This window comes from Haliotis rubra, unplaced genomic scaffold, assembly GCF_003918875.1.
Source record: "Haliotis rubra isolate DU_JTF1 unplaced genomic scaffold, ASM391887v1 Scf61, whole genome shotgun sequence".
In the NCBI taxonomy this organism is placed as follows: Eukaryota; Metazoa; Mollusca; class Gastropoda; order Lepetellida; family Haliotidae; genus Haliotis; species Haliotis rubra.
The window spans coordinates 1,370,578-1,396,389 of record NW_025767313.1 but is presented as its reverse complement, the minus strand read 5'-3'; the positions used below and the strand labels follow the sequence as shown (position 1 = coordinate 1,396,389).

At 42.9% G+C, this 25,812-nt stretch overlaps 2 protein-coding genes and 1 long non-coding RNA gene across 3 annotated transcripts; 1 reads left to right on the top strand and 2 right to left on the bottom strand.

The window, feature by feature from the left end:
- Window positions 1-498: 498 nt before the first annotated feature.
- Window positions 499-17,806, top strand: LOC124255775 (organic cation transporter protein-like). Its single transcript, XM_046689690.1, has 9 exons — window positions 499-939; window positions 11,430-11,660; window positions 12,291-12,487; window positions 12,889-13,224; window positions 13,532-13,666; window positions 15,437-15,522; window positions 16,088-16,208; window positions 16,664-16,736; window positions 16,949-17,806. The coding sequence occupies exons 1-9, from the start codon at window positions 616-618 to the stop codon at window positions 17,147-17,149; spliced, it is 1,704 nt and encodes a 567-aa protein (XP_046545646.1). The 5' UTR covers window positions 499-615; the 3' UTR covers window positions 17,150-17,806.
- A 1,017-nt stretch (window positions 17,807-18,823) lies between these two features.
- LOC124255835 lies at window positions 18,824-21,082 on the bottom strand. The gene is made up of 2 exons (XR_006892776.1): window positions 20,185-21,082; window positions 18,824-19,081 (listed from the first exon to the last, which is right to left on the bottom strand). It is a non-coding gene; the product is annotated as an uncharacterized LOC124255835 (long non-coding RNA).
- A 552-nt stretch (window positions 21,083-21,634) lies between these two features.
- LOC124255854 (cilia- and flagella-associated protein 251-like) lies at window positions 21,635-24,396 on the bottom strand. The gene is made up of 3 exons (XM_046689798.1): window positions 24,391-24,396; window positions 21,939-23,005; window positions 21,635-21,771 (listed from the first exon to the last, which is right to left on the bottom strand). Exons 1-2 carry the CDS (start codon window positions 24,394-24,396, stop codon window positions 22,370-22,372), a joined length of 642 nt encoding a protein of 213 aa, XP_046545754.1. The 3' UTR covers window positions 21,635-21,771; window positions 21,939-22,369.
- Window positions 24,397-25,812: the final 1,416 nt, after the last annotated feature.

The following is a 25,812-nucleotide window of genomic DNA, read 5'->3' as shown; positions in this document are numbered from 1 at the left end:
CCGTAGTACTGCGTTGAAAGAGCTCAACAGGGCAGAGCGGGGTGATTGAAAGTGTCATTGTGCCCCGTGTTGTCGTCGATGTTAGGGCGTCTTCTATTTGACATGTACGTGCAGGAAGCAGTGTAATCACATACACGTGTTTCGGTTGTTCCAGAATTTCTGACAATTCTCTTACCTTACTTCAGCGAATCATTCCCTAGTGGAAATTGTATTCTGATTGTCAAAAAGCAATGTACATATATACAGATGTAAGGACGGTGACACCCGTTAATCCGGATCATATCGTTTCCCGGGCAACTGAAATTGACAGATGGATTAACAGATGATTTATGTTAAATAATCATTTACAAACAGAGTGTCATTGTGCGTGCTTGTGGGTGAGTGTGCGTACTTGTTTCGATATACAGAAGCACTCACTACATCGTGTTCGAGACAAACTGATCTTAACTGCAACCAGTATTTTCATTTCTTTGTTTGTTTGTGTACGGAGAAAGCCGAGTTGAGCCGAGTAGCACACCCGCATACCGCCGCCACACAGTTTTGACATAGTTAAATGCGTAATAAAACTTGGCGCTCACTCTGCTTATCGTCAGAAGCTCCAGGTAAGGTAGCACCATGGAGGTGGACGACATCATGCAGCTACTGGGGGGATACAAGCCCTTTCAACTGGTGGCATACCTCTGTCTGGGACTCCTGTACATGAGGGGGTCGTGGCATGTGTTCAGTCCAATGTACCTGGGCTTTGACCCTGGCCATCACTGCACACCAGCCGCCAACACCTCGCTCAACCTCTCCATCCCGTGGAAGGAGGAGGATGGGGTGTGGGGGTGGGACAAGTGTAAGATGTTCGCCACCCCGGGGGAGGGGAATGCCACCGTTGCCTGTCAGAATGGATGGACATACAGCTTTCTGCCAGGAGAGACTTCATTCCTAGCTGAGGTGGGTGTCAACTGTAAACCACACCTAATAATTTGTGGTTGTTTAGCTGGAAGAGTTGTCAAAGGAAACGGAACATTTAAGTCTTAAAGATATTTGTTATTAACATAGGATTTGTGCTTTGAAATCCTTTTTCATCGTTGACTTATCGTATTTAGATGGTTAATTACTCTCATTTTGTAACTTTCAATGTCCGCATTCCGATGTCCGTATTCACATCCCACTGCCCCGAGATCACAGACAGGCGGGTTTTGGTTGCGCTGAAAATTACTTCAATTGAACAGGGCCCACTTGCACAGAACGATCTTAGCGCTACAATTATTGTAAATCCTTAAGATCGCGATCTTAGGCTTCGGCTACAATCGCCATCGACTTGCACAAAGCGATTGTAGGCTAAGATCGTTGTAAGTTACAATCGAAACTTACAATTGGTCCGGACCAATTGTAAGGAGCTAAGATCATTGTAGTCTGTGACAAAATGGTGTTCAAGTTTCACGCAAATAATCAGCTTTACGTTTGGAGACAGCGTGCTTTTATATTGCATAAAACTGTACTGTATGATTCGCCTCGATACTTCAACAACACGGAGAATGCACAACCGATTTAACGTCGGATACATTGTTATTTGCTGTAGTGAACCACAGAACTATCGAGTCGATATCACAAAGTACTATTCCCAACCGATTCAATGTTGGAATAAGTTTGAAACAACATACCTTTTTTGATAATCAAGGAAGGATACTAGCAAATGGTGTCCGCGTGCGATTAACAATCGCCGTGACCTTTTTCATTAACTCAAGAGCAGATAATTTTAGTTTATGGGCAAGATGGGAGTGGTTTCCCCTGGCTTATGCCGTTGCCGTAGAGTCTGTCATGCCCAATCGCAGAGCTCAAGATATTTTCTTTTCGGTGATGGAGTGATTTTGTCTTAGTTAATCATTAAAGTAATCAAGTTAACGTGCAAAATCAAGATTCAATTTTAATTTCACTTTTAGAAAAATATTTATCAACGCAATAGGGTCATATCATTAATATACTGTGAATGAGTATTTAACAACTGCTCTCTCGATATATTATTTGATATTCGTATTTCCCTGTCATGAATTCTTTACAACACTTCTGTAGCCATATTGTGGCAGATTCAACTTTGTATTGTATATAGTTGTAAATATAATAAACATGTGAATCTTTTAAAGTTGTGTGTCATTATGATGAGATATACAATCTCATTAAATAACCCAAGTCTAATCATTTTATCAATAATTTTATATTCAACATTTTATATCACACCTTTAGCCCTTCTAAACATCAATCTAATCTTAAATGTAATCTATTTCAGCAAAACTCATTTGCACTGCATGCTTTTCTCCCTGCAATCCCTTCTAAAGCTTGTCCCTTGCTCAGGCTAGTGCGTAATTTCTATTGTTCTCTGTTCAGCCAAGCGTATAAGGTATTAGGTATTTAAAGGTTAATTTCATCTAGTCTCTTGGTCAGTATCTTATGTGGTTGTCATCGCGCATGTTGCGGTTTAGTCTTTAGGATCAAGATCATGGTGATCTGGACTGTGTTTTTCCATGTATATAAGATGACGTAAACACCAGCAGTATCACCTATGCATTGAATGCAAGAGCTCAGGTCATACCAACCTGGCTAAAGCTTTTGTTTATTACATTCTTGTAATAAAAGTCCATCCGCCTCACACCCCAGTGGCTTTGTGGTTCTTGTCACTACAATAACTACATCCTGACGCTGCTACATTTTGGAGCCCCCCAGTGAGGAACATGGACAGGACACCGCCATAGAAGATCGGCCTACGTCAGCCACAGCAGATACAGTTACGAATACGATAGCCATGGACAAAGACGACAACGCCCACAATGTATTATCATCGTTCGGTGAATAGACTCTGAGATTGTTTTCATGTTGACGTGTGTGTATACGCATCATGGTGTGTGACCTCAACATATGGACACTTGTGTGACCTCAACATATGGACACTTGTGTGACCTTAACATATGGACACTTGTGTGACCTTGACCTCCCTGTGAAGTTCGGTCAGCTGCAGTTAATGTGATTTCATGCTATCCATGTATTGAATATTATTTCTGCATTTGTATATGACGATGCCTTAATTTCATTAACTTGTGGGTACCCCTTTAGTTTATTGCTCCGGAGCTAGTATATTATGTAATTTAAGTGTTTATATTCTACTGTGAATTTGTTTGTGTTGTCTTCAGTTAAGCATTAGTTAAGATTAGTTACTTTATTTAGTTGCATAAATTAATTATTAGTATCAGTTACACATCTGCTCTATACAACCACGATGTGTTTGTGTGTGTGAGTGTGTATTAGTTAGTGTTAGGTAATTAGTAATACTTTAGTAATCGGTAATTAGTTTAGTTTAGTTTAGTTTACTTTAAGTTCCATATCTTAATAAACCTGTAGGTTTAGTTTGTTTTAGTTAGTTGTGTTCATAGTTTAGTGTTTTAGTATGTAGGTTCTCTTTGTGGTTTTGTTGTAGGGTTTTCTTTGCGTTCATTTATCCCTTTGGTTATTTTGTTCAGGTAATTAAGGGTTGTATTTCATTGTTCGCTTCTCATATCTTCATTTCATATTGCTTGGTGCTATTCTCTCTTTATGTAGCGTATCATATTTATAAGCCCCTGCGCGCGTACACCTGCACTTTACTTACCTGCATTAGTTTATTATCTAAACACAAATTAAAGGTAACTCTAAACATGTAATTTATTTAAACTTATATTCGTTAAGGGTAAACTCCCATACCATTTAAGTAAATCAATGTAAACATTCATTAAATCCTACATCTAACGTATTCTCGCGTGCTTCACTGTGTGCTTTGAAATCTGTTTTGTTACAAATTCTTCACAGATTTACAGTCATCAAGTGTCGCGTGTTGTGTATTTTTCGCGGATTTCGTGTTTCATTTAGTCATCAAGTTTTCTAGGTCGTGTATTACTCAGTTGTTTGTCATTTGTATATTCATATTTATTCTCCAACATGGCTGAAGCGGAAATGTCAGAGGAGGAGGTTAAACAACTTGTTTTGTCACTGAAGAAGTTGGATTTGAAACCCAAAGCTGATACACCTCAGGATCTTTTAGCCTGGATCTCATCAGTTAGCAAGTCGACTCAGGAACATAAACCCTCTATTCCACCCACAGTTACGCTAGCTAAGACGCCACAGCTTCCATACTTCTCGGGAGACAGGAAAGGAGACGTCGACTTCGACCAGTGGAAACATGAATACACATGTCTCTGTACAAGATATTCGGAGCAAGATGTCATGGACGCCGTACACAAATCACTTCGTGGGAAGGCAGCAAGAGTCGCCATGCACATTGATAAGGATGCTCCATTGGACTCTCTCATCACCAAGCTGGACAGTGTCTTCGGGATGGTGCACACAGAACACAACATCATGGCCGAGTTCTATACTGCCAGGCAAGGAGAGGAGGAATCAGTTGCCCATTGGGAATGTAGACTTGAGGACATCTTGGATCAAGCCATCATGTTAGGAAAGGTGAAGCCAGGGGAAAGGGATGTCTTACTTCGCGACACTTTGTGGACTGGGCTTCGCTTGGACCTGAAGGACATGTCAAGTCATAGATATGATCAGGGAGGATCACTGGAAGTTTTTCTCAAGTACCTACGACAACTGGAACAGGATCTGCTACAGAGGCAACCAACAGCCAGGAGGTCTGCAACTAGTAAGTCGTCTTTAACCAAGGAGCAGTCGGAACTACAAGAGATCAAGGGCATGCTCAAGTCAATGTCAACTGAGATTAACAAGCTCAAGGAACAAGTCAAAAACGAGAGACCACAAGTCACAGAACAAGGTCAATATAACCAATGGAGTCAAGGCCATAATCAAGGTCAAGGTCAGGAGTATGGTTACTTGCCACCCAGGAACTGGACACGCCCATCAAGGCCAAGAGGGAACAAGCCTTTCTGTCAAGGTCGAGGACGAGGCAACCCTACAGGTCGTGGAGATCCGGGATGGTTCCAAGGAGTTCAGGCCATGGATGACATTCCTAGATGTTTCCGATGTGGACAGCCAGGTCACATTCAGCGTGGATGTCGTGCACCACTTCAGGGCCAGGGAAACTTGCAGGGGCCTATGGGGAGGGGCGGACCATGGGCCTAGGATACAAGGTCAACACCCATCAACAGTTAGTGTCCGAGTTGGTAGGCGAACCAACTGAAACCAACATTATTGTTAATGGAATCAAGACCAAGGCTTTGCTTGACACTGGAGCTACGATCTCATCTATAGCTGAGGCATATTATCGACAGAACTTTCCTGATGTTCACCTAGAACCACTGAAGCAGCTTCTTCATGTCGAGTGCGCGGATGGAGAACTTCTACATTACAGTGGCGTCATTGTTGTTGCTATAGAGGGATCTGGGAGTGCATCTACCAAGATACAGAGTATGCTACTTGTTGTGCCAGACAGCCAGTACAACAAGACAGTACCAATCACACTTGGGACCAACATCTTATCCATATACCTTAACCAGTGTCAGGACAAATTTGGATCAAGGTTTCTCCAGCAAGCAAATCTCCATACACCTTGGTATTTAGCCTTCAGGAGTATAGTGCTAAGAGAGAAAGAATTAGCCAAGAGGAACTACTCTATCGGTAAAGTTAGGAGCCAAGAGTCTGCTCGCAAGATAATCCCTGCCAACTCGGAAATTCATATCTCAGGTTATGTTGACCAGCCCCTACCATATCATGCTACTCATGTCATAGTTCATCCCACTACTGGATCACAGATACCAGATGACCTTGACATCACGCCCACACTTGTCTCATATGATGGAAGTGGTCAGAAGCTTCATGTTGACGTACATGTATCTAACCTCACTACAAGAGCTATCAGCATTCCTTGCCACGCAATACTCTGTGAATTGCAAGTTGTCAAGTTGGAGGATGTACCAAGCTCTGCTTCCACTCAGGACTCTAGTGTACTTGACCTCATGGACTTCAACGAGTCTGCCGTCTCAAGTGAGGAACTAGCACAAGGGAGACAAGTCATCACTGACTACTTGGATATCTTCTCTACCGGCGACACAGACCTAGGCCACACAGAAGCAGTCAGACACAGGATTGACCTCAAGGATGACATCCCATTCAAGCAACGTTACCGGCGCATACCACCCGCCATGTACGAAGAAGTCAAGGAGCACCTTAACCAACTTCTACTCTGTGGTGTCATCAGGCGTTCACGTTCCCCATGGTCATCCAACGTTGTCCTAGTTAGAAAGAAAACAGGGAAACTGCGTCTATGTGTGGATTTTCGCCAGCTCAACCAGCAAACTATTAAGGACAACTACGCAATTCCAAGGATTGAGGAGATGTTTGAGGCACTCTCTGGATCTCGGTATTACACTACGCTGGATATGAAGTCCGGTTATCACCAAGTGGAAATCGAAGAGACTCATAAGGAAAGAACTGCTTTTACAGTTGGACCCCTAGGCTTCTATGAGTACAACAGAATGCCCTTTGGACTTTGTAACAGCCCAGCCACGTATCAACGGCTCATGAACGAGTGTTTTGAGGGACTTCACCTGAAAATCTGCCTCATCTACCTAGACGATATTATCATCTTCTCATCATCATTTGAAGAGCAGCTGGATAGACTGAAGCAGGTATTTCAGCGAATTAGAGAAACTGGCCTCAAGCTCTCTCCTGACAAGTGTTCCTTCTTCAAGAAGAAAATCAAGTTCCTTGGCCACATCGTTTCAGAGGAAGGTATTATGGCGGATCCAGACAAGGTCGAGAGAGTACTGAATTGGCCACGACCATCAAGTCCAACTGACGTACGACAGTTCCTTGGTTTTGCGGGCTACTACCGAAAATTTGTAAAAGACTTCGCCAAGATAGCCAAGCCACTCTCAGCACTGATGCCTCATGGGAAATCCAAGAAATCAAAGAAACCTTCAGGGGAACCATGGCACTGGGGGGGGAGGAACAAGAACAAGCTTTCAACCATCTAAAAGAAATGCTAACTTCACCGCCAGTCTTAGCGTACCCTAACTACGGGACACCATTTGAACTTCACACAGATGCCAGTGGAAAGGGAATCGGCGCTGTACTGTATCAGGAACAGAATGGTGTCAAGAAGGTAATCAGCTATGCAAGTCGAGGACTAGGGAAGTCTGAAAGAAACTACTCGGCACATCGTCTTGAATTCCTTGCACTCAAGTGGGCCGATGTGAGAAGTTCCACGACTACCTGTATGGAGCGAAGTTTACTGTTCTCACAGACAACAACCCGCTGACTTACGTCCTTACAAGTGCCAAGTTGGATGCCACAGGCCACAGATGGCTAGCAGCACTTGGAGCCTATGACTTCAACATATTCTACAGACCGGGATTGAAGAACACGGATGCGGATACTTTGTCAAGGCTCCCAGAATACCAGCAGCTTTCCTCGGAACAGCTATCCATGGACTCAGTCAAGGCAATCTGTGGAGTTATTCATGCCCAGCCTTACGTGGAATCACTCTGCCTCTCAGCAGCATCGGTTGACGAAGAGATGTCCACCAAGTCAACAGATCTGAAAGGAATGACTGAGAGGGATTGGCGCATGGCCCAAGCCGAAGACTCTACTCTTAAGCCATGGATCCAAGCTGTCAGGATGAAGAGGAAGCCACACAGACAGGAATTTCCGAGCACGATGGCCAACACATCACTATTCAGGTCCTTCAACTCACTTGTACTCGAAAAAGGAATCCTACATCGGCGAATCAACATGGATGGAGAGACAAAATTACAACTTGTACTTCCATCAAGGTTCATCCATGATGCACTGCAAGGCCTTCATAACGCCGTGGGACACCCAGGACGTGACAGAACTCTCTCACTGCTCAGGGACCGTTTCTACTGGCCAGGAATGCAAGCGGACACTGAAGACTGGATAAGAACCTGCAACAGATGCTTGAGGAGGAAGACACCAACCAACATCCGAGCTCCGTTAGTCTCCATCACTACCTCACAGCCTTTGGAATTAGTCTGCATGGACTTCCTTACGTTGGAGACTTCCAAGGGTGGATTCCAGCACATCCTAGTGATCACAGACCACTTTACAAGATATGCTTTGGCTGTCCCCACTAAGAATACAACTGCCAAGACCACAGCCGACGCATTTTACAAGCACTTCGTGATGCATTATGGTATGCCCATGAGGATCCACAGTGACCAAGGAGCCAACTTCATGAGCAGGATGATGAAAGAGCTCTGTGCTACACTCGGAATCGCCCAATCAAGGACTACTCCCTACCATCCTATGGGGAACGGCATGACCGAGCGTTACAACAGAACCTTGCTCAACATGTTGGGAACCCTCAAGCCAGAACAGAAACAAGACTGGAAATCATTTGTTGCACCTCTCGTCCATGCCTACAATGCCACAAGACATGAGTCCACAGGCTACTCCCCTTTTTATCTCATGTTCGGAAGGGAACCCAGACTACCAATTGATCTTGCCTTCGGAATAGAGCTAAACAAGGAACATAACAGTTTGACCTCCTACGTTCAGGCTCTAAGGACAAGACTGGAGGAGTCCTACAAAATTGCAACCAGAGCATCTAAGGATTCCCAGGAACATCAGAAGGCAGGTTATGATGTCAAGGTCAGGGGAGCTACATTACAGCCTGGAGAGCATGTTCTGGTGAAGATCCTAGCTTTCGATGGCAAGCACAAACTTTCTGATAAGTGGGAAGAGGAGCCGTACATCGTTGTTTCTCAGCCTAACACGGACATCCCGGTGTTTGTTGTGAAGAAAGAACGAGGGGAAGGAAGGTCTCGGACCCTACACCGGAACCTGCTTCTACCCATCGGATCTTTGCCAGACGACTCTCAGAAGACCAAGCCTGTACCACCTAAACCAAAGCCAAGAAAAAGGTCGGCCAGGACAGTCACAGAACCAACGGAAACTAATGTGTCGGAGGAGGACGAAATAAGGTCAATTTCAAGCCTTCTAGTAGAACTTCCTACAGAGCCTGATGATTCCACAGTTGTCAGCGCACAATCTATGGAAGAGGATTCCATCTCCCAGTTGGATGGTGACGATCTGAAGACTGAGGAGATGGGCAGCGCATCTTCTGATGGTGACGGCCATCAGCCGGGGACCAGTGACGATCCCAGCACAGAGGATGTATCTGTCAAGGAAGAAATGCTTGAGGATGAAGCAGAACTTCAGTTAGAGCCGAATCCAGAGGACCTAGCAGGAGAAGCCAGAACTCCTGACTCGCCTCCAGTCCGAACCAGACCTACACCTAAACCACCACCAAGGACTTCACGTCGTGCGAGGAGACCACCGGAATGGCAGCGCTCAGGGGATTACGTCATGAGCCAGACGACAATCAACGACTAGGACGATAGATCCGACCTAGTAGAGCGCTTGGCCTCAGCAGGTGTGTTCGAGCAATTTGGTGGTGCTATGTCACAGTTTGTTGTGAACCTTCTTCACTCAAGTAAATGACGGGGACGTCATTTGTGTGGAGGGGGGAAGTATGTGGCAGATTCAACTTTGTATTGTATATAGTTGTAAATATAATAAACATGTGAATCTTTTAAAGTTGTGTGTCATTATGATGAGATATACAATCTCATTAAATAACCCAAGTCTAATCATTTTATCAATAATTTTATATTCAACATTTTATATCACACCTTTAGCCCTTCTAAACATCAATCTAATCTTAAATGTAATCTATTTCAGCAAAACTCATTTGCACTGCATGCTTTTCTCCCTGCAATCCCTTCTAAAGCTTGTCCCTTGCTCAGGCTAGTGCGTAATTTCTATTGTTCTCTGTTCAGCCAAGCGTATAAGGTATTAGGTATTTAAAGGTTAATTTCATCTAGTCTCTTGGTCAGTATCTTATGTGGTTGTCATCGCGCATGTTGCGGTTTAGTCTTTAGGATCAAGATCATGGTGATCTGGACTGTGTTTTTCCATGTATATAAGATGACGTAAACACCAGCAGTATCACCTATGCATTGAATGCAAGAGCTCAGGTCATACCAACCTGGCTAAAGCTTTTGTTTATTACATTCTTGTAATAAAAGTCCATCCGCCTCACACCCCAGTGGCTTTGTGGTTCTTGTCACTACAATAACTACATCCTGACGCTGTTACATTTTCTGGTTATATTGTGAGAAAACCAATACTTCAAGGGTATATTTTTGATTTTACACACACAAAAAAAAAAAAAAAGGAAAAGAAACAGCTGTGCATTAAACAATGTCTCATTGACAACCAGTGGCAAATCATGCATTTAGGTGTTATATCATAAGTAAACATTGTCGATATTTGATATATTATTATAATTTTCATAATTATTAAGTCACTAAATCTAGACCCAAATTTATGAATGTATTTTTTCGCAGTTCAATATTTTCATAAAACATGGGTAGGTATTTCCGTGGTTGAAATATCACATTCTCAATTCATAAATCAAGACAGTTAAAATGTAGAAAAATATATGCTATCGTCCACGTAATCGTTTCCTTCGAAGATTTCTTGGAATGTTTGTCATGAAAATTCTGCAAAGTGCGATTGAGGGAGGTATGTATTGTGTGCAGGGACCAGTATTACTCTCTATTTGCGCAGTATGCTATGCGCACTTGCAGACAACTGTAGACAGGAGTCGAGTTTAAGAAATTCGCACCTCCACCGTTGAAGAGTGCGATCTTAGCTAAGATCGCGATCTTAAATCCATGCGGTCTTACAATCGCGCTAAGATCGGCTTTGTGCAAGTGGATTAGGGCAATTGTATGGTGATTGTAAAGTTGATTGTAAGGCCCTAAGATTGATTGTAACTAAGATTGCTCTGTGCAAGTGGGCCCTCAGATCAGGACTGGGTTCCAGAACGTTTCCCCCCATGAATAAGAATATGGTGAAGACTTCACAGATCGTCCGGGTCGAATGTGGGGTAGACAAGGAGAAAGATTCCTGGGTTCAAAAGAATAGGAATATTACCTTCCTTGAGTGGCATATTGAGAAGTTGGTGAATCAGATAAGGACAAACTTCATGGATAAACAACTTCTTTATTCAGGTGATGCGACGTTTCGATACAGATTCTTGTATCGTTGTCAAGCAAATATAACTACTTGCTAAGTGATATCACTACTCGCTGAATTATCCAATGGTTTTATATAATTATAGCAGGAAGGAAGGCAATACCTGAGTGATGCTAAACATACTCCCACGATGACCCTAGCTGTTACCTCACATACAGTGGCGGTGGGGGTAGCCAAGTGGTTAAAGCGGTCGCTCGTCACGCTGGAGACCCGGGTTCTATTCTTCACATGTGTACAATGTGTGAAGCCCATTTCTGATGCCTCCGCCGTGATGTATCCCTGTTACCTCACAGTGGCCTCAAAGAGTGCCAGTTTAAACACATATTGCCAGTGTACACGTGTCGTTATTCTCTGTCGTAATGTTCGGTGTATGTCTGTGTTGTCAGTGGAACTTGGTGTGCGACAAGGAGTACCTCGTGGAGCTGTCCACTACCATCTACATGGTAGGCACTACCTGTGGAGCCTTGTTCCTCTCCCCGCTGTCTGATGTGTTTGGGAGGAAGACTGTCATGCTGGCCTGTCTGTGGGCCCAGGCTGTTTTAGGCTTCGGCTTGGCCTGGGTGACAGACCTCATCACGTACACAGTTGTCAGATTCTTCATCGGACTCTTGAACATGGTAAGTTGTGACAGTTGTATTTGGAGGGCGCCAAACAAGTGCTGGAGATTAATGTGTGTTTCGACTGTTTAAAAATATTTAAAAAGAGAGAAAAGGAGCCCAAACGTATGTTGGGTAGCTGAGAAGGCGACAGTTTGCTGACATCTCCTGCCATGTCCATTCTATGATGATATATACCGTGGACCCATTCGCCACCGTAGCTTTGAGACCACCAGTCTAATTGACAAGACCCTAAAAATGGACAGTCTTGTGACATAAGAACGAGAGATCTTTAGTGACAGTCTTTTAAATAAATTAGGATGAGGCCTCAATTATTGATTTGTTCTGTCAGAAGAGCCATTTTCATTGGTTGTTGATATCAAGCTCCTAATATTCGTTATGTTAGTGACATTAACTGTGGTTCTGATGACATCTCTTTCAAAAAGTTGTGGTAGCGTACAAAGTATTGATATATCAAAGTGGAAACACAATAATCGACGAAGGTGGCATCATTTTGCTTGGACAGAATATAATGAGGTTCATCATGATTGTTATCTGAATTAGGAGTGCTATGAAAACCCAAGTCAAACCCAAAGCTAAATTTACTTCAATGAACTTCTGACAATTACTACAATAATCTGTATGTTTCAGACAATTGCTCTGTGTGTGTCTGTATTACTCAACGAAACCTTCGCCTCAACACATCGTCTCTTGCCCGCTGTCAGTGTCCAGTTCTTTTGGGCTATGGGCATAATGTTGCTGGCTTTATTTGGCTACCTGGTGAGAAACTGGCGCCATCTTGAAATGCTCATCTCGCTGCCCAACCTCCTCAGTATTGGCTGCATATGGTGAGACAATTAGCGTTTGCCTGGACAATGATAATCCGCGAAAACACAACGCCATTTACAAAGTGGTCAAATGTAACATATGTTGTATTTGGAATTACACTTTCTTAGTTAAGGTGGTGAGGTGAAATTGGGTTTAACGTCGTGCTTGAGAATATTGCGCTCATATGACGACGTGCATGCGTGTGTATGTGTATGTGCGGCTGCTTGCACTAGCCCCGACTTAAGCTGGTTTTATAGTGCTAGCACACTGAGATACCATGCACTATAAATACATTGTTCTAGGTTTCTTGTTAGATTTCTTTTCTAACCTTGCGAGTGTTTACAGAAACTAATGTATATATATTACTGACTCCGGTATAACAACAATGACTACCCATGTCAATGTTATGATCTCTCATCAGGTTATTATCGGAGTCCGTTCCCTGGTTGGTCTCAAAGAAAAAGGTGGATGAGGCCGAGTCAGTGCTCCACCGTGCTGCCAAGATGAACAAGATCGCTCTACCTATTGATATCCGCCGCAAGCTTGAAGATGTAGCCCAGGGGACATCCTCCACGGCGGAGGGTTCAGTTGGCGTTCGGGAGCATGGCCTTGATCGAGAATGGTCTACGACAAAGCCGGAGCTGGAGAAATCGGAGGGATTGGTGATGCCCGAAGCTACTGAATCCTATCTCGCAGCATTTGGTCTTCTTTGCATACCAAAGATTAACATTTACTGTTTCATCATGTTCTTTTTATTGTGAGTGATCTTTGTATGCAACTGATATGCATATTTGTGACTGACCGAGAAACAATTAAATATGAGAAAAGGAGTAAACATTCGTTCTTCACTATCTTCACGTAAAACGTTGTAGTGCCCCATTTAGCCAGCATAACACGCTGTATGCGTTCTTGAAGTATTATATCTGTTCTCATGGAAGCTACTGCAAAATATGATATTCTTTTTCTTCCTCTGTTGTATAGGGCCGTGTCGGGAATATATTAACTATAGTCCTATACATGGTGACATGATATCAATAATTAATAGTTATGCTATTATATTTCAGTTTGGCCAACAGTCTGGGGTATTTTGGAGTACTATTCCTGACGCCAACCCTGGACGGTGATCGTTTCCTGAACCTGTTCTTGAGTGCTCTTGTGGAGATACCGGCGTATATCATCGCATACGCCAGTAACCGATGGTAGGCCGCCTTGTTTCATGTTGCTTCATGGTTATGCTGAAAGAGTCGTTGTCGGTACACGTACTACAGACTGTACCCTAAACGAGTCCATATCCCGCAACCGTATCTAGTTGTTCCCGTTCGCCTGATTGTAGGTGGTATTGTGCATCTGTTACTGTGTATACTTGTTTCTTATCTAACGCAGTCAAATGCATCTACACTCTTAAAAAAAGGAAATGCATAGGCGTTTTCAGCAGTTCATTTCGATATATATTGACAGCAATCGTCATTGAGACAATTTCTATGTTTGAATCCAGTTAATCATGTCGTGGTTGTTGTGTATTGCACGCAAACGCATCCCAAAATGTGTTTGTAAACGTTTGTCATAAAAAATGAAAACGATACATGAAATGTGCACGCAGAAAAGGTTTTCCACGTAATGCCCGTGCAATGTGTCGGACACATGAGTAGAGACGTCGACTATCAAATGCCAAACCAAATTCATCTTTTCATTACGAAATTTGCGACATGAACGAAGATCCAAAATGCCAAGATTGAATGCTACAGAGTCCCAGTCTGTCGTTGCAAGACACTTCAACGTCCACCTCAGCACCATATCTCGATTATGGCATCGATATACCCGCTTCAATTCGACCCAAGATCGTCCCAAAAGTCGAAGACCAAGAGTGACCACTCCTGCTTAGGACCGAGACATCCGGGTGTTTCACTCATGTCACCTATTTGCTTTAGCAACGGACACTGCAGGACAGGTACCTTGTCTTCGAAGAATTTCCGACCAAAACATCAGAAATCGTCTGAGAGAAGTGGCAATTCGAGCATATCGACCAAAAGTTGGACCTGTCTTGACACGACTACACCGACAACGACGTGTCCAATGATGCAACAGGGTACAGGCATGGAACCTTGGGAACTAATGGAACGCGTTTGATTCAGCGATGATTCGCGTTTCCTCCTGCAACGAAGGGATGGGAGACAACGTGTCTATTGACGTCAACACGAACGTTTTGCGCCTAACTGCGTTCGACAGGTGGACAGATTTGATGACGAAAGCGTCATGGTGTGGGTAGCCATGTTCAACACGGGTAGATCAGAGCTAGTGGTGGTTCAAGGCAATCTTACAGCAAATCACTACATCGACCAAATCCTGCATCGACCCATCGCCTGGTCTGAACCAGATCGAGCATCTATAGGACGAACTTGATCGACGCGTCCGTGAACGTCACCATCGTCCTCAGACACTTCCAGAACTTGCCAACGCGTTTCAGGAGGAATGGCGAAGAATTCCCCAAGCAAAAATCCGACGATTTGTGCAATTCCTCCCATGGTGATGTTGTCAGTGACGGCTGCAAGGGGTGGTTTCACCAGGTACTGACCTGAACGCCCCCTTGAGTCCACGCATGTGCTGTGAGTGAACTGAATTAATGCTGACAATGGCAACAATATATATGTTCATCCGTGTACGTTTCTGTATTCTGAGTGAGTGAGTGAGTGAGTGAATTGAGTTTTGAGCCGCACTCAGCAATATTCCAGCTATATGGCGGTGGTTCTGTATTTTGATTTTGGCTAGGGTACTTATTTGTATACAGAAACGTACCTTGTGTACATATCTGTAGTTCTCCTTCAGCGATAGTTATGTATATTACAGGTACAACAATGTACTCAGCCGATGAACATACACTCCCCAGACCATAAATAAATGCAATAGAGGTTATTCCTGTCATATCGGCATGATACAGATGTCAGAATTCAGACAGTTCCATTTGTCCACAGTATCGGCCGGCGAATTCCCATGAGTGTGTTCCTCCTCGTCTGCGCCGTCTCAAACATTGGCGCCATCTTTGTTCCAAGTACTGCCGGTATGTCGGCCTTGAACGACTGACTTAGATCAACCGAATGTACAATGTACATTATACGAAGATAAGTAGGCGAGTCAGTAGGTAGAATTTCACTCTCTGTGCAATAGTAAGGTCATATCATGTCTTCATGGCCTCCACACATTATACACAGGTGGGGGATGTAACCCCAACAAGCTTTCGGCCTGTGAAGATATATATATCCGGATTAGAATTGATCTTCAGCAACCCATGCTTGTCGTAAGAGGCGACTAACGGGATCGGGTGGTCAGGCTCGCTGACGTGGTTGGCACATGTCATCGAATCCCAGTAAATCGATGCTCATGCTGTTGATCACTGGATTGTCTGGTCCAGATTCGATTATTTATTTACAGACCGCTGCTTTAAAGCTGGAATATTTCTGAGTGCGGCGTAAAAACTAAACTCACTCACCCCAACAAGCCTTGTGACTTTCTTTCCAACGATTTAACCACTGGGCACGCTCATCAACCCAGAGACTTTATAATTTGTGAAGGGTCAAGGACCAGGGCGGTCTCGCATCGTTTTCACTCTGCTGCAATGTTTCTAGCTGACGGAAGTGATATATCCTGGTTGAAGACAACCTTGGTGATGATTGGGAAGTTCGGCATCACCGGATCTTACTCAACCGTGTATCTGTATGCCTCAGAGATGTTCCCCACGTCCGTCAGGTACCGTTGTCTTGTTCATCAATGAATGTTGTCATAATTTCTATTCACAGCTGCACACATTTTATTTGGAGGAGATTTTAACGATGGGACTATTAGATGCAACTTAAAATCATACAAGACTGGGATGCATGCTGTGCATTGTCTTGAACAGAGATCCACCGCGCTGTATCTGGGCGGACGGTGCAATAATGATCCAACTTTTCGTAGTTCATACAGAGGACGAGGTTTCACACAGACTGATTTTTTTGCAAGACACTATAAACTGTTCAGAGATGTTGGATAAGTATAAGCCTAGATTAACATCAAGATTCACGAATTATTCACATTTTAATTTACCAGTGACATACTGCAGCAAACTTTAACGCTAACTGGCGGTATCCTGTGGCATGTGATTGTAAACTGCCATGTCTCTAACCAACAGCTCTCTATTAACTGTTCGATTATGCCTCTTACAGGAACCACGCTCTGGGAATGTGTTCCTTTTTTGAAAACATTGGTAGCATGGCAGCACCATTCATGGTCCTAGCGGTGAGTATAATCTTAAAGTGTAGAAGTGATTCTAAATATACTACCTGAGCCAGCAATGCTACCAATAAATCTAGCTCACATCACGCCTAGACTTTCAAATAGGAACTTCTCTCCTGAAGAAGTCGACTTATCTGTGAAGCGATACAGATTATATCTAATAAAGAATGTTCTAACATATGAGATAACATGAATAATAGTTGAATGTTCCACAGGCAAAGACAAAGACTTACCTCCCCTTGTCCATATTCGGTGGTCTGACCGCGGCGGGTGGGCTGCTGGTGCTCGGACTGCCAGAAACTCACAAGCGCCCCCTACCCCAAACTGTGAAAGAGGTACAGAGTTGGGGGCGTGGCAGGGGGTATCTCAGGTCCATGACTGGGTCGGTGAACCATGCCTTTGACACGAAAAACTGACAGGAACTATTCACAGGTTGATGTCATCTGTCGAGTCTGAGAGTCTTGTACAACGTATGAAACACCATGCTGACAGCATTAGATAATTAGTTTTTAACTAGTGTCTATAAACTGTGTGCTTGTAAGATATACATGTAGTCATTGTAAGCATATCTTTGCTGTATATCTGGGTTCATCCAGTTACGTGTGTGCTACTTGCTATCCCTTACCTATTGTCCGCAGATCACAACATATCATATATGTCATTTCACTGGTTGAAGTCATGCCTTCTCAATTGCGGTGTAGGAAACTACATCTAAACTTCATTATATGCAGAAGCCCAGAAGTTGTTATCCATTGTTTGTGCTTTCTCATGTACTCACCAATCATACAGTTAGTCTAAATGATCATTTGTTCCACCTACAGTGCACTACAGTTATAACAAACTCAAAGGGACCTCTAATTTTTGTTGGTATAACCCTAGTTTGTTATACGCATTTCAAATAAAATATACAGCAATATATTAGCCCAAAACAGTTAGTTACATGCGTCTGTTTGTTACAAGTGTAGTTTACTGTAGATAGAAAAGCAGATTATGAAGTCGCTTCCCTTAAAATAAACATCCAAACTTGTAAAACATTTCAATAACATACGAGAAAATAAACGTGATATTTCTAATTCTGTTCTTCTGTAAAACAGTTGAGTATATAATGGATGTGCTAGTGTCGTAATCGGTGTTCTCCCAAATGTGGAAACACAAACACAAACATAAGGTCATTGAAGTGAAGGGGCGGTGGGGTAGCCTAATGGTTAAAGCGTTGGCTCGTCACGCCGAAGACCCGGGGTTCGAATCCCCACATGGGCACAATGTGTGAAGCCCATTTCTGGTGTACCCCCGCCGTGATGTTGCTGGAATATTGCTAAAAGCGGCGTAAAACCAAACTCAGTCAGTCAGTCATTGAAGTGAATCGCACGATTGTTGTTTTCGCTGTAACATACACTGTGTCAAAGATGCAATATTTGATCAGAGCATGCCACTGGGGTTGAAGTTTCAGACAAAACGTCTACAAGACTGAAAACTGCACTGATGATGTCTGTATTCATCTGGGAGATGAAAACCAGATTTACGTCTGAGCCCAGTTACATACAAACTGACCCCGGTTAGAATATGTCTTTAGCAATCCGGCGACTAACAGGTTGGGCGGCAGGCTCGCTGACTTGATGGCATGGCACTGTATCCCATATCAATGCTCATGCTGTTGATCACTGGATTGTCTGGTCCAGACTTGATTATTTACAGATCGTTGCCATGTAGCTGGAATATTGCTGAGTGCGGCGTTAAACAACAAACAAAATACAATCCAAAGTACATGCTACATTGCTGTACTGTCTGAGCACATGTTCAGACAATACAAACCGCCGTTCATAACAGAGGCCGTACAAGAGTAAGTGGGTGAGTTTAGTTTTACGCCGCTTTTAGCAATATTCCAGCGACATGACGGCGGGGGACACCAGAAATGGGCTTCACGCACTGTACCCATGTGAGGAATGAAACCCCGGTCTTCAGTGTAACTAGTTTACGAACGCTTTAACCACTAGGCTACCCTGCCGTCCCAGGCCACACAAGAAGGGACGACATATATTGATATTCACTATATATAAATGACATGAGAGAACAAAAGAGTGCAAAACATATTTCCCACATTCAACATATTTATTTCATAAGTATGATTAGCCACGAACAAAAATAAACATACTAGAAGTGATAAAAACAAAGTTATTTGTAATATGAGGCAAGTCTCTGCTGGGTCCCAACTACATTTCTCTAATCATTCCCTTCAACCCCCTGTATTAAAGTCACTCCAAACTCTGCTACTGAACCGCTGCTCCTTATCCCTTTAATCCTAACCAACCGCCTGTATTAAACTCACTCCAAACCCTGCTACTGAACCCCTTCAGCTTGTCCCGTTAATCCCCACCAACCACCTGTTTCAAACTCCCTTAACCCCTGCTCCATATCCCTTTAATCCCCACCAACCACCTGTTTTAAACTCCCTTCATCCCTGCTCCTTATCCCTTTAATCACCATCCAACCACCTGTTTCAAACTCCCTTCATCCCAGCTCCTTATCCCTTTAATCACCAACCAACCACCTGTTTCAAACTCCCTTCATCCCTGCTCCTTATCCCTTTAATCCCCACCAACCACCTGTTTCAAACTCCCTTCATCCCTGCCCCTTATCCCTTTAATCCCCAACCAACCACCTGTTTTAAACCCCCTTCATCCCTGCTCCTTATCCCTTTAATCACCAACCAACCACCTGTTTCAAACTCCCTTCATCCCTGCTCCTTATCCCTTTCATCCCTGCTCCTTATCCCTTTCATCCCCAACCAACCACCTGTTTTTAAACTCCCTTTATCCCTGCACCTTATCCCTTTAATCCTAATCAACCACCTGTTTCAAACACCCTTCATCCCTGCTCCTTATCCCTTTAATCCTAACCAACCACCCGTTTCAAACTCCCTTCATCCCTGCTCCTTATCCCTTTAATCCTAACCAACCACCTGTTTCAAACTCCCTTCATCCCTGCTCCTTATCCCTTTCATCCCTGCTCCTTATCCCTTTCATCCCCAACCAACCACCTGTTTTTAAACTCCCTTTATCCCTGCACCTTATCCCTTTAATCCTAACCAACCACCTGTTTCAAACACCCTTCATCCCTGCTCCTTATCCCTTTAATCCTAACCAACCACCTGTTTCAAACACCCTTCATCTCTGCTCCTTATCCCTTTAATCCCCAACCAACCACCTGTTTCAAACACCCTTCATCACTGTTCCTTATCCCTTTAATCACCAACCAACCACCTGTTTCAAACTTCCTTCATCACTGCTCCTTATCCCTTTAATCCCTAACCAACCACCTGTTTCAAACACCCTTCATCCCTGCTCCTTATCCCTTTAATCACCAACCAACCACCTGTTTCAAACTCCCTTCATCACTGCTCCTTATCCCTTTAATCACCAACCAACCACCTGTTTCAAACTCCCTTCATCACTGTTCCTTATCCCTTTAATCCCTAACCAACCACCTGTTTTAAACTCCCTTCATCCCTGCTCCTTATCCTTTTAATCCCCACCAACCACCTGTTTCACTTAGGTTCAACCACCAGGTCCCAACCCAAGACACTTGATGCCATCAGCAACCCTAACTCCTTTCATCCATCCAGTCAGTACACTTGAAGTCAAAACTTCTTTTGGCACCAACCCCTTTCAACAAGCTGTTTTCAGTACTATTTTCTTTACCTGCATTAATCCCCTGAAACATAAGTTCCTCATCCCCTTTGACATCATGTTGAACAGTTCCTAATTGCATTTAACCATCTGTTCTATGTTGCTTTAACCACCTTTTCCTCATTACATTTAACCATCTGTCCCTCATCTCCTTTGACCATATGTTCCTCACCCTATTTGACCACATGTTCCTCATCCCCTTTGACCATGTTCCTCATCCCCTTTGACCATATGTTCCTCATCCCCTCATATGTTCCTCATCCCCTTGGCATGCCCCTCACCCTATTTGACCACATGTTCCTCATCCCCTTTGACCATGTTCCTCATCCCCTTTGACCATGTTCCTCATCCCCTTTGACCATGTTCCTCACCCTATTTGACCACATGTTCCTCATCCCCTTTGACCATATTGTCCTTGTCCCTTTAACCATGTTCCCATCCCTTTGACCATGTTCCTCATCCCCTTTGACCACATGTTCCTCATCCCTTTGACCATATGTTCCTCATACCCTTTGACCATGTTCCTCATCCCCTTTGACCATGTTCCCCACCCTATTTGACCACATGTTCCTCATCCCCTTTGACCATATTGTCCTTGTCCCTTTAACCATGTTCCTCATCCCTTTGACCATGTTCCTCATCCCCTTTGACCATGTTCTCATCCCTATTTGACCATGTTCCTCATCCCTTTGACCATATGTTCCTCATCCCCTTCTTTGACCATATGTTCCTATTTGACATATGTTCTTTGACCATGTTCCTCCTCCCTTTCCCTTTGACCATATGTTCTCATCCCCTTTGACCATGTTCCTCATCCTATTCCTCCATCCCTTTAACCATGTTCCTCATCCCTTTGACCATGTTCCTCATCCCCTTTGACCATGTTCCTCATCCTATTTGACCACATGTTCCTCATCCCTTTGACCATATGTTCCTCATACCCTTTGACCATGTTCCTCATCCCTTTGACCATGTTCCTCACACTATTTGACCATGTTCCTCATCCCCTTTGACCATATTGTCCTTGTCCCTTTAACCATGTTCCTAATCCCTTTGACCATGTTCCTCATCCCCTTTGACCATGTTCCTCATCCTATTTGACCACATGTTCCTCATCCCTTTGACCATATGTTCCTCATACCTATTTGACCATGTTCCCATCCCTTTGACTCATATGTCCTCACCCTATTTGACCATATGTTCCTCATCCTCTATTTGACCATATTGTCCTCCTCACCATATGTTCCTCACCCTATTTGACATGTTCCTCATCCCCTTTGACTATCTATTCCTCATCCCCTCATATATTCCTCGTCCCCTTTGACCATATGTTCCTCATCCCCTTTAACCATCTGTTTCTCATCCCCTTTGACCACATTTTTCCTCATCCCCTTTGACTATCCATCCCTCATCCCCTCTGACCATATGTTCCTCATCCCCTTTAACCATCAGTTTCTCATCCCCTTTAACCATATGTTTCTCATCCCCTTTAACCATGTTTCTCATCCCCTCTGACAACATGTTCCTCATCCCTTTTGACTATCTATTCCTCATCCCCTCTGACCATATGTTCCTTATCCCCTTTAACCATCAGTTTCTCATCCCATTTGACCATGTTCCTCATCCCCTTTGACCACATGTTCCTCATCCCATTTGACCATATGTTCCTCATCCTCTTTAACCATGTTTCTCATCCCCTTTGACCACATGTTCCTCATCCCCTCTGACCATATGTTCCTCGTCCTATTTGACCATGTTCCTCATCCCCTCTGACCATATGTTCCTCATCCCCTTTAACCATCTGTTTCTCATCCCCTTTGACCATATGTTCCTCATCCTATTTGACCATATGTTCCTCATCCCCTTTGACCACATGTTCCTCATCCCCTCTGACCATATGTTCCTCATCCCCTTTAACCATGTTTCTCATCCCCTTTGACCACATGTTCCTCATCCCATTTGACCATGTTCCTCATCCCCTCTGACCATATGTTCCTCATCCCCTCTGACCATGTTCCTCATCCCCTTTGACCACATGTTCCTCATCCCATTTGGCATATGTTCCTCATCCCCTCTGACCATATGTTCCTCATCCCCTTTGACCACATGTTCCTCATCCCCTTTAACCATCTGTTTCTCATCCCCTTTGACCACATGTTCCTCATCCCCTCTGACCATATGTTCCTCATCCCCTTTAACCACATGTTCCTCATCCCCTCTGACCATATGTTTCTCATCCCCTTTAACCATCTGTTTCTCATCCCCTTTGACCACATGTTCCTCATCCCATTTGACCATATGTTCCTCATCCCCTTTAACCATCTGTTTCTCATCCCCTTTGACCACATGTTCCTCATCCCCTTTAACCATATGTTCATCTTCCCCTTTAACCATCTGTTTCTCATCCCTTTTGACCACATGTTCCTCATCCCCTCTGACCATATGTTCCTCATCCCCTTTAACCATCTGTTTCTCATCCCCTTTGACCACATGTTCCTCATCCCCTTTGACCACATGTTCCTCATCCCCTTTGACCACATGTTCCTCATCCCCTTTGACCACATGTTCCTCATCCCATTTGACTATCTATTCCTCATCCCCTTTGACCATGTGTTCCTCATCCCCTCTGACCATATGTTCCTCCTCCCCTTCAACAGGATCAGGTGGTCAGACTCCCTGACTTAAGTTATGCATGTCATTGTATCCCAACTACACAGATCAATGCTTATGATGTCAATGACTTGATTGTCTGGTCCAGGCTTGAATATTTCCATACAGCTGGAAAACTGTTGCATGTAATGTTAAACAGAAATATAAAAGATAATGCCACATCTGTTTGAAAACATGACTGATTGACAAACTGCTGACTGGGCAGATCATTTTGGCACACAAGAGATGTTGATGGATGCTGTCAACAGATAAACAATGAAAATGAATGCCCTTTAACATGCAACTGAGATACAATAAGCCCCCTTTAACATTTCATTCAGATACAATGAGTGCCTTTATGTGAAATACATACTGTCATATAAACAAGTCACAATTCATATAATTGATGGTATGCACAATGTATACACACACACTTTAACCCTGAGACCCAACAAGTCAAGGCATACAGATCTAAACACTGATATGTTATGAAAGATGATATCCAATAGTATCACACAGTCAGGAATGTCAAGAAATAAATACAGCATACTACAGATATATTAAACACAAAGGGACCACTGATATTAGTTTGTTATGATCATAGTTCAACACATTTCAATTCGTTGGAACAAAAAACACCCAGTTTGTCACATCCGTCAGATCGTAATAAATGTGTTTGTTATAAATGTAGGGTACTGTACTAGAATGAAATTATTTTTTTGCTCAAAACAAATACCATATTTGCAGTTGGCTGCTAACAGCCCCCTAGTTCATGAAATCCCAGCCATACCACTGATTGTCCTTGTAACAGGGAATAGACACATGCATCAATGGTAGCATTATCCGTGAATGTTCTGATGTAAAATGAATAGGTATTGATAATTTCATAAACAGGACAAAATATAGGAGGGAATCAAATACATAACAGTGAGTGGGTCTTTTTCTGTTTTTTTTTGTTGTTGTTTGCTTTTAACATAGTTTTTTTCCTATTTAATTGGCCAAGCTTTCACAAAAGCCTTTATATGCCCAAGTGGCTAAGAGCTTACAAGGTATGAGACAAGCTTTGCTGCTTGCATGCGTAATATGCAACCTGTATATAGTTCAGAGGATAGACTGGAGAAGGATTACATGTATGTGCGTTAAGAAAAGTGAAGAGGGGATTGAGTGACGATCAATATACCATTGTGTAAAGTAAGAGATTTATGAACTCCAAAGAAGTAAAATAAGAATAACAAAATAAAACAAACAGTTGCAAGCTTCTATGGGTCAAGAAACAATAGAATATGCAAAACAAAATAGATTCATGATGCTTTGTAGCTCACCTTCATATTGATATTTTTATGGCACAATAAATCAAACAATAAATACAAAATATATGATGCAACTGAATTCTCCATATTCATAACAGCTTTGCTGAGATCATTAAAGAATTGGGTCCTACATCACTGTCAAAGTGTCATGATATGACGTCAAGTGAACTTTCGGTTCTGGTACCCTAAAAATAATAAACATATATAGATGTCAAGACATTAAATGTCGTTCAACAAACAAGCAGATATGAAAAAGATCATAAATTTTGATTCAACAACATAAACTTGAAGCAATACATATAAGAGAGTGAGTTTTGTTTCATGTGAGTGTGAAAAGTCATCAAGTTATTGCCTGTGTAAAAAGCTGTAGGATGTCTGCTGGACTTTTTTCTTACGCAAATATTACAGACATCTATCAGAGTTTATCAAAAAGCCCAAATGACAGACACAACATGGTCACTGTCCATTGTGTTTCGCTTGTGACAATTGTCTATTTTCTCAAAACAAAGTCAAAATGCACCACCATATACTTCCAGACCTTCACCTCAATCAAGACCTTCATATCATCAAGATCAAACAATTGCACACCCTCTGGTAACTGTACAATTAAAACATATTAACTGGCAATAAATGATGCAACCATGTTTTGCAATAACCTTGACCTTTGATAGACATATCACCAACAATAGACAGGATTCACCAAGACACATACAAACATCAAATTTATGCCCACACAGATGTTACCATTCCACACAAACTGGTAAGGCCATAATCATGTTTACCAAAAACATTTGAATTCTGACCTTAACCTTTGCCTGATTTAAATTCAACAACTTTGAAGCAGAGCCCCAGCCTCTAGAAAGTAAACACCAATTTTAATGATAGTTGCATTAATACTATTAGAACCTTTGACGGAGATTTTTCTATTTCGTGATCAACACCTTCGATATTCTTTGTGTATGGGAACAAAAAGAATTCCCCAGCTCCACATGGAATAAGAGCAATCTAGGATATTCTCTGTTATTGATACTCATGTCAGATTGACATGAAAATATTATACAACTACTGTTGAAAAATTCCTCAAAGGTGACCGTCCATGATAGTTGATGTATATGCAACTGACATTTGACGGACGTCTTCTGCAGAAACATGGCTGTGGCGTTAAGCAACCTCAGAAATTGTCATACTGGGGCAAGCATATGTTACACGCAGATGAATCTTGACCTTGACCTTTGAAACAGACCTCACAAAACCTTTCCAATGGAGAGCCCCTTCCTAGAGATGGTATTTACCTGGTTTAAAGCTAACTGCATTAATATTTTTAAAAAAAGAGTAACCACAAGCATTACCTTTTTGACATTGGGAAGAAGTACATGGAAGATGGAAGAACAAAATCTAACGTCAGCTATCATTGTGTGAACGTCACTGGTAGCA

Bases quoted from the DNA above. Each gene is read 5' to 3' on its own strand.
- LOC124255775 (XM_046689690.1), top strand. From the start codon at position 616: ATGGAGGTGGACGACATCATGCAGCTACTGGGGGGATACAAGCCCTTT. The intron at 11,661-12,290 runs GTAAGTTGTGAC...TGTATGTTTCAG, and splicing joins TCATCGGACTCTTGAACATG to ACAATTGCTCTGTGTGTGTC. The intron at 16,209-16,663 runs GTACCGTTGTCT...TGCCTCTTACAG, and splicing joins ATGTTCCCCACGTCCGTCAG to GAACCACGCTCTGGGAATGT.